The 8,607-nt window shown below is 67.5% G+C and overlaps 1 protein-coding gene across 1 annotated transcript; it reads right to left on the bottom strand.

Annotated features, from left to right (window-relative positions):
• Positions 1-298: 298 nt before the first annotated feature.
• On the bottom strand, positions 299-2,378 carry ADRA2C (adrenoceptor alpha 2C). The gene has a single exon (XM_065914295.1). It carries the CDS (start codon positions 2,173-2,175, stop codon positions 790-792), a length of 1,386 nt encoding a protein of 461 aa, XP_065770367.1. The 5' UTR covers positions 2,176-2,378; the 3' UTR covers positions 299-789.
• Positions 2,379-8,607: the final 6,229 nt, after the last annotated feature.

Here is an 8,607-nt window from a genome sequence, read left to right as displayed (position 1 = left end):
AAGACTGCTCTCCAGCACCTGTATTTGCAGTTAATCTGGGGTCTCTTGATTTCCTTGGTCTCTGGGCCAGTAACAACACAAGCATTTTGAGCATATTTTCTGGACATCTGTAAGATAGTTACCTTTAAACAAATACCCCCACCCCCACCTGATGCAAGAAAAGGTGGGAGGTGGGGGGTGTCGGGTAGGGTGAGGGTCTGGAAGGCCCCCCACACCCAGGGCTGAAGGACTGACATGGCACCCACCACTTAGATTACAAAGGTTTATTTAGAAAAAGAGTTTGGTTGTTTTGGCTGTCAGTCCTTTTTGGCAAACAGTTAAATACTTTGGGTAACCAAAGATTGCCAGTGCCTTGGTTCCTCCCCCACCCCCACCCCTGGAAAGCCACCCACGAGGTCCTGGGAGGTCAGCCCTTGCTCAGAGGTGGAGAGGGGGGTAGGGTGGCATGTGTTGGGGGCGGGGAAGGTTCCTTTCTCGTCAATTTGGGAGGATAAACCTAGTGCCAGTGGGGTCTACCACCCGGCCCCACGAGCACACTTGGGCGGGGGCCCCTCCGGGGAGCTGGATTCAGGCCTAGAGCCGCAGAAGCAGCCCCTTGCTGAGACAGGAAGGCAGAGGGGTCTCCCCTCTCTCCTTCCCCCCTCCCCGGGGGCCTTGCAGTCTCTGGGCCTTGTGTACCCTCCCCCTGCACCCTGAAGGCCAATCCATCCTTGGGTCCCTGGGAGGCCAGCTTTGCCCGCCTCCAACAGGGGCTGTCCAGGGCGTCCACGCCCGGGAAGGGCGCGCAGGTCACTGCCTGAAGCCCCTTCTCCTCCGTCGGAAAAGGATGTGCTTGAAAGAGCGCCGGAAGTCCTGGTTGAAGACAGTGTAGATGACCGGGTTGAGCGAGCTGTTGCAGTAGCCGATCCAGAAGAAGAACTTGAAGAGCGGGCCGGGCACCTGGCAAGCCTCGCGGCAGATGCCGTACAGGCTGTAGGTGAAGAAGAAGGGGAACCAGCAAAGCACGAACACGCCCATGACCACCGCCAGCACGAAGGTGAAGCGCTTCTCCCGCGCCTGGGCCACCTTGCGGCGGCACACGCTGCTGCGCGCCCGGCGCCGGCGCGACAGGAAGAACTCGACGGAGCGCGAGCTGGCGCGGGACAGGCGTCCGCGGGGGCCTGGGGACCTCGCGGCGGCCAGCGCGCCCGGCTCGGCCGTCACCATCCCGGGGCCCGCGCCCTCGGCGTCCGCGGCCCCCTCGCCGGCCCCGCGCCGCCGCCCGCCCCGCCGCAGCGCGCCCCGGCGCCGCCGTCTCTCGGCCGCCGCGCTGCTGTCCTCCGGCTCCACTTCGGAGCGCGGGCGGCGCGCGGGCACGCAGTGCCCGTTCTCGCCGGCGCCCAGCCCGTTCTCCGTGGTCGGGGACGCGCCGTCGGGGCCCGCGGGCTCGCGCTTCTCGCTGAGCGTGCGCGTACGCAGCTTGGCCACCCGGTAGATGCGCGCATAGACCAGGCCCATGATGAGGCAGGGAGCGAAGAAGGAGCCGATGCAGGAGGACAGGATGTACCAGGTCTCGTCGTTGAGACCACACTGCGGGTAGGCGGCGCCGTCGGGCTGGCGGTAGAGCGAGACGAGCGGCGGGAAGGAGATGACGGCCGAGATGAGCCACACGGCCACGATGGTGGCCTTGACGCGGCGCGGCGTGCGCTTCAGGTTGTACTCGACGGCCTGGGTCACGGACCAGTAGCGGTCCAGGCTGATGGCGCACAGGTGCACGATGGACGAGGTGCAGAAGAGGACGTCCAGCGCCAGGTACACGCCGCACCACACCTGCCCGAAGTACCAGTAGGCCATGAGCTCGTTGGCTAGCGAGAAGGGCATGACCAGCGTGGCCACCAGGATGTCAGCAGAGGCCAGCGACACCAGGAAGAGGTTCTGCGGCGCACGCAGCGCGCGGCTGGTCAGCACGGCGATCACCACCAGCACGTTGCCCACCACGGTGAAGACGATGAGGAAGCCCACCACGGCCGCCAGCCCCGCCACGGCGCCCGCCGAGTACTGGCCCGGGGGCGGTCCCCAGGGGGCCCCCGAGCCGTTGGCGACCCTGCCGCTGCCCCCGTCGCCGGCGCCGCTCGCGTTGGGGCCCGCCGCTGCCGCCGCCGCCGCCAGCGCCGCCGCCAGCGCCGGGGACGCCATGGTCCTCCCGCGAGCTACGCGGTCCCGCCTGGAGCCGGGGCGCAGTCGCGGCAGCTCGGGCGCCCCCCAGCCCGGGTCGGAGCCCGCATCGCCGCCTGCGCCTCGGGCGCGCCCGCCGGGGACCGCGGCGCCCCGCAGCCGGCCCTCGGCCGTGGCGGCCCGGCTAGCGAGCGGCGCGCCGGAGAGCGTGGCTGCCCGGCTCCCAGCCGCCGCCGCCGCCGCACGCGTAAGTGCAGAGCAGGAGGCGCCCGGAGCGAGCAGCGACGCGGCGGCGAGGGGGAGGGGGCAGGTCCCGGGGTCCTCGCGCGGCCCCGCCCTCGGCCCGGTTCACGGGGAGCGCCCGGGCCGCGAGCCCGCGGCGACTCGGCGCCCGAGCGGGCGTGCCCGGGCGGCCCCGCGGCCCCGGCACCCGGCCGGGGCGCAGGCTGCAGGCGGCGGCGGCGGCCCGGGCGCTCCGCCTCCCATCCGGCCGGCTAGGGCTCGGCGCGCCGGGGCGCGGGCCCCCGCTGCTCGGGGCCCCCGCGCCCGCGCGCTGCCTCCGGCTCCAACTTTACTTTCCCGGGCAGGGCGCCGGCGCCGCCGAGCGTCCTCCCCGGCTCCTCCTCCTGCCGCTCCCGGCGCGGGCGCCTCCCGCGGTTCGCGCTCCGCCGTGCGGGCGCCGCCTCGCCTGCCTCGGCTCGCGGGAGCTGCGCCGCCGCCGCCTCCTCCGCCACCGTGCGCTCGGCGCGAGTGTCGCCGCTCCGGCTCGGCTTCCAACTTGGGTAGAGTTGCGCAGCGGGGCGGGGCGGGGCGCGGGCGGGCGGGGGCGGCCTGGCGGGCAGGCCAGCGCCGCCGGCCGGGGGGGAGCGGGCCCGGTAGCCCGAGCCCGCGGCCGCCTCGGCGAACCTGCCCGCGCGGCGCCGGGGAGGAGCCCGGGGCGGTGGCGCGGGGCGCGCGCGCCCGGCAAGGGCGCCTCCTCCAGGGCCGTCCGCACCCTGCGCGCCGGGGCCGAGTGCCGGCTGGCCTGGGCGGTGAGTTCTAGAACCCTGCTCTTTCTAAGACGGCCGCCTCCTCACCTGCCCGGGCACACGCGCGCGCTCGCCCGCAGTGGAGCCGGCTCGGGGGGTCCGCGGCCTGACCGGTGAGCCAGCCACTCGCAGCCCGGCGGAGTACGCGAGGCGGTTAGGGTGCGCCCTCGCTGCGAGGGCCGACTGCCGTCTCTGGGGGATGCTCGAGCCCAAGCCGCCTCCCCACCCCCGGCCTCTGCTGGAGCGTGAATCATGACGGCGGTGCCCGTGGAAGCCCTGGGCAGGCTCCCAGGCTCTGCACCCTTGTTGGCAATTCCCGAAGTTGAATTCTTATGCTCCACAAGCCCTGCTTTTTACCGGCTGGGGGGTGTTCTGTATCTCCGCCTCTGACAAACGCCCCAAACTGAATTGCCAGAGGAGGGGCTGTTTGGCGTGGGAGCCACATTCCTGCTTAGGGGTGAGGTGTTGGTGTAGCCCCCGCCGACCCCTGCCTCACACCCGTGTGCATCTGTTCTGCAGTTGTACTCTGCTGCGTGCTGGCCCCCACCTCCAGGGAGCCCGAGGTCTGTGGGATACGGAGCCTGGGGAGGAGGACCGTGGTCCCGACCAGGCATGTTTCACTAGGACTAACGGTAGGACCGTTGCTCCCAGCAGAGCAGAAACACCCGGGCTGGCCTGTAGCTCTCTTCAAATTCTCGAGGGGCGGAGGGGATGGGGGTCGTGTCTGGGGAGGGGGGAGGGGGATGCCCCCGGGTACTAGGAGCCTAACTCAGGGAGGGGTTGGAGCCGCGCACACACACCCCACCATGATGCCTAGAACTGTGCCCTGGTGCAGGGCTGCTTCTCTCTGCTCTGAGCTCCGGAAAAGCTCAAAGGCCTTCCCTGGAGAGCAGGCTGTCTCAGCAGAGAGGCTCACGTGGAGCACCGACGGTTCCACTGATGGGGCGGGGCAGGGTCGGGCCGGGGCCAGGCTGGAAATCAGATCTTCTGGATGGCAGACCTGCGGAGGAAGGTTAACCCTCCTGGGCCAGTCCTTGGCATTTATGCAGTTTGGGGAGCAAAGCCATGATCGTGTGTGACCCAGGGAAGGTACAGGCCCCGTCCTTGTGAAAGGTCCTCTAGTCCTGGAGCCTGAAAGGTGCCACCAGTCAGGGTGCTGAGGGGCTCACTCTGCAGGGAAGACCCCTGCGCCTCCATCTTTGGCTCGCCCTGGCTCTGTCTGGATCAGAGTTTCTGTCTTGAATGCTGGCTGTCTGGGGTCGATGGTGCCACGCACTGAGATGGGTGCAGGGAATGCCATCAGTGCCCTGGGGCGGCTCCTCCAACCTGGGAGTGGGGTTATCAGGGAAGGCTTCCTGGAGGAGGTGACCTCTTGAGCTGCACTTGGAGAGTGAGGGGGGTTATTAGGAAGTGAGAGGCCCCTGTTCACTGTGCTCCTTGGGGTGGAGTTGGGCTTTGTCCAGGTGGGCATGTCCTCGGAAGGGACACGGTGGTTGTCACATACAGGTTTTGGAGAGGTCTGCCCTGCCATCAGCTGGACCGCCATGTGGGCCTCCTCCTGACCTTGAGGGAGTCTTATCTTTCGAGAAGCCCTTTGGGGGCTGAGTCCAAGGGTCCTGCTCCATGCGACACCCCACGTGTCCACAGGCAAGGCCAGCCCAGCACGAGGGATTTGAAGGAAAAGCACGCGGAGCTCCAGGGGCCCCAGAGCAGACAGCACGTCCCTCCGCCCAGGCAGCGGCTCTCCAGCCCGGCCAGGCTGGGAACCTCTGGAGAGTCTGGCCGGCCGAGTGACCCAGGCCCCTGGGGGACACCGGGCCGGCCTTCTGACCTCAGACAGCAGACAGTGCCTAGCTGGCTGAACTGGGAGGAGGCAGGAGGAAGGGCCGCTCCTGGGGGTCCAAGGCCCAGAGGCGAGGGGCGGCAGAGGGCCTGGTCCCTGCGGAGTCCTTGGGGTAGAGGGCCCCGGCCTGGACGGCACCGCGTGCAGGCCTGCTCCATGCTCTGGAGGGCGGCCCCGGGGTCTCAGCTGTGCGCCGTGGGGCTGGAGAGGCCTCTCACCCTTAGACTGAGCATGAGGCTCGACAGACAGCTCCCCACTGCGCTGGAGCAGACGGAACCTCCTGTGCCCTGGGAGACTGCCTGTCCCGGGGGTCGTGTCCACCGGGCCCGGGCTTGGCAGGACAGGGTGGGTGCCAGGAGGGTGCTCTGGGGAGTCAGGCTGCGCTGGTGGGGAAGGGGGCGTTGGGGGCGTCTCAGGAGGAGACTGTGGAGGTGGATCATGCTGGGGCTGTAAGGGTGGCCTCACCTCCATCCCCTGTGACCCATGGCACGCTGGGTCCCGGGCCCGCTCCTGGGAGGAGGGATCTGTGTAAGGTCTGTGCTCGAGTGGCCTCACCTCAGGTGAAGGGGGGGGTGCGCCTCCTTGAGCTGCTCCCTGAATGCGCAGGTATGCGTGTGCACACATGCGCACATAGCCGTGTGTGCACAAATGCACACATACGTATCCGTGTGCACACATATCCACGCGCACCTAGGCTTGTATCTTCACACACACTCACACGCATCCGGGAACATGTAGACACACGGTCACGTCCATGACCATGCATTCGCAGAAGCATCCATGTGTCAGCGATGCACACACATGTATATTCGTGTACCTGCAAGCACCATGTCTGCACACCTACCCACACGCATGCACAGGTCACACACGCTATGCTCATACATGTATGTGCACACACATCCACACACGTCCAGTCACATACCGTGTGCTCACATGCAGGAATTTGCACATACAAGCATCCAGCACGCAGGCGTGCCTGTCCACATGTGCGCGCACGTTCCTGCACACGCCCGCCCATGCGCTGGCACACGTGTGCACACCCACACATGCACACGTGCCTGTGGCCTCGCTCACCCTCCCAGCTGCAGGCAGGCTGTATCCCTGGTGCCCCAGCGCGGGCAGCTCTTCCAGGCGTCGGGCTGGCTTCCACCTCGCCTCCTTGGCCTCCGCGGGAGCCCTTTTGTCCCTGCCTGCCGGGGACTTGGGGCTCCGTCACAGGCCCTTCTCCAGGTTGGCAGCTCTGCCCCCTCTATCCTGCGTGCTCTCCTCTTCCTCCAAAACATCAAGCTCGAGATTCCTCCCCGGGAGGCCTGCCTGCTTTCCCCGGCTGGCGGGGAGCCCGCTTCACTGGGCTCCTGTGTGCCCCTCGGGGCAAACCATCATCAGACCTCATCTCTGCCGTGGGCTCTTGCGGATGGGCCACATCTCTGTCCCTCTGTCTGGGGGGAGGCCTGACTCGCAGCTCGCGGTGGAAGCATGCAGGAGGAATGGGTGGTCCGAAGGGCCTGGTGACCCCCGTCCTCCCCAGCCACACTGGATACCGGGGGGTTGCCCGTGTGGGTGGCGGTCGGGGGAGCACAGCAGCACCTCACCCAGAGCCAGACCCGGCCTCCCCGCCCGGTGGGCCCTTCCTGGCTCCGTTCTGTGGAGGTCCTGGATTTACGCTCCTGCTTATCCCCTTACCTTCTGTCTGGCAGCCCGAGAACCTCCTGCCTCCCATGGCCTCCATTTTCCCATCTGTAAAGTGGGGCTATTGACTGGATGGTTGTAAGGTCCGCCCCGGCTCCTCCCCAGCTGGGCCTCCAGCCCCTGGGAGCTTTGCTGTGTCTGCGGTCTTTGCCCGCAGCTGGTGCCTGCAGGGAGGGGAAGGGCCCTTGCATTCCGCAGGCTGGTGCGGGGCCAGGGGCGGGCCAGCCCGCATTCCAGTCTCGGACCTCGAGACTTGATTTGTCCCCAATTTGGTCTGAGGATATTGTGTCCCCAACTTTACTTGTAATTTCATTTTTAAAGCTGAGGCAGGGGAAAAAAGGCAGCTTGCTTCCTCTCCCCGCCCCTCCTCGAAGAATTCCAGAACCGCTTTGTCTTGTCAGAACGCGGCCGGGATCTGGGTGCACTAACTCCACTGTGATATCGATCACAGTGATGGACTTGGCACCGCTGAGCTCCTCCAGGGCTGGCATGGGGCCCTCTGGGGGAAGAACGGCCTTGGGGACCGTCTTGGACTTGCAGGGAGCGTAATGGATTCAGGCTGCCAGTCAGCATGCTTGTGGAGCATCTGCTCTGCACCTCGCTCAGCCCGGGAGCCTGCTGGGACTCAAGCTCATGTCCACCCATCACACGGGGGCCCCTCTACCCGCCGCTCCGGGCTGACCGGTCCTCCGTCCCGGGCCTTGCTGCTGCCCAGACTCCTGAGCCTGGCGATCAGGGCCCTCCGTGGCCTGGCCTTGACCTGGACTCTGGGCTCGAGCTGACCAGGCATCGCCTTGTGAGCATCCCTGTCCGAGCCCGTGAATGGGGGTGATGGAGCCCCCCACCCTCCACGGCAGGCGAGCAGGTTCTCCGGAAAGATGCATGCAGAGCTCTCAGCCCTGGGTGCCCCGGCAGCGCCCGTCTCTGCTGCTGTTCCCTGGGCCTGGAGCACCCGCCCCCACCTGTCACCCACCTGAGCAGGTGGGAGACACAGCGCCACACCCCCTCAGCACCGGGAGCGAGGGGGTGGGGTGGGGGCTCCTTCTCGGAATCCCCCACAGGGTCCCTGGCCCACGGCAGCCCACAGGGCCCCTTGGCAGCTCCGGGCGCCATGTCCTGGGGAAGCGTCACCTGCAGCTGCCCCTCCGGCCCCTCCTGTTTCTCGGCCCCTGCCGGTCAGCGCTCACGAGCACCCACCCTTCGGCCAGGTCCTGTCCTGATCGGTCCCTGGGTGATGGGCCCCCCTCACCCTTCTCGCGTCCCCCTCACGGTGCGTGCTGGGTGGCATCCCATCCTGCAGATGAGGGTGGAGGCCAGGTTTTTCCGGATCACGCATGGGTGCGAGCTCAGGTCCCCTGTCCTGCTGTCTCCACGCTGCCTGCCGTCCGCTCACCGGTGCCTCCCTGGCCGTTGACCTCGGTTAGTGGGGGGCCTTGGAAGGGCTCTCTGAAGCGGGGAGCTCTGAGGGCCTGGCATGATCCTATCCCCAAGCCAGCCCCCCCGCCCCGCCCCGGTCTGCTCTCTCGGGGTCAGAATCCTAGGCCCAGCCCACATCACTTTTTCTGAGCTTCAAGGTCTTCCCAGCACTGTGGGGGCTCCACATTCATCCGGCGGGCATCTCCTGGGCACCTGCTCTTTGCCAAGTGTGGACAGAGCCCACGGAGAGACCACAGCACCCCCCAGGCCCAGCTGAGGGCTCGGGGCACAGGCCCCCGACCTCCAGGGACCTGCCGGGTCTCAGGGAGGACTTTCTGGCAGGAGGAGGGGCCCCGCTCAGACTGGAGGGCGAGGCGGCAGGATGCTCCTGTGGCTGCAGTGATCCAGGCCCGGGGGCACACCCCCTCCTGTGTGAACGGGGTGGTACGTCACCGCCTCATCCAGGCTCCTAACTGG

The sequence above is a fragment of the Muntiacus reevesi genome, chromosome 22 (genome assembly GCF_963930625.1).
Source record: "Muntiacus reevesi chromosome 22, mMunRee1.1, whole genome shotgun sequence".
NCBI lineage: Eukaryota > Metazoa > Chordata > Mammalia > Artiodactyla > Cervidae > Muntiacus > Muntiacus reevesi.
Note: the sequence above shows the minus strand (reverse complement) of the source record. Positions and strands in the feature narration are given on the sequence as shown.

Coding starts and splice junctions, on each gene's coding strand:
- ADRA2C (XM_065914295.1), bottom strand. CDS start 2,175: ATGGCGTCCCCGGCGCTGGCGGCGGCGCTGGCGGCGGCGGCGGCAGCG.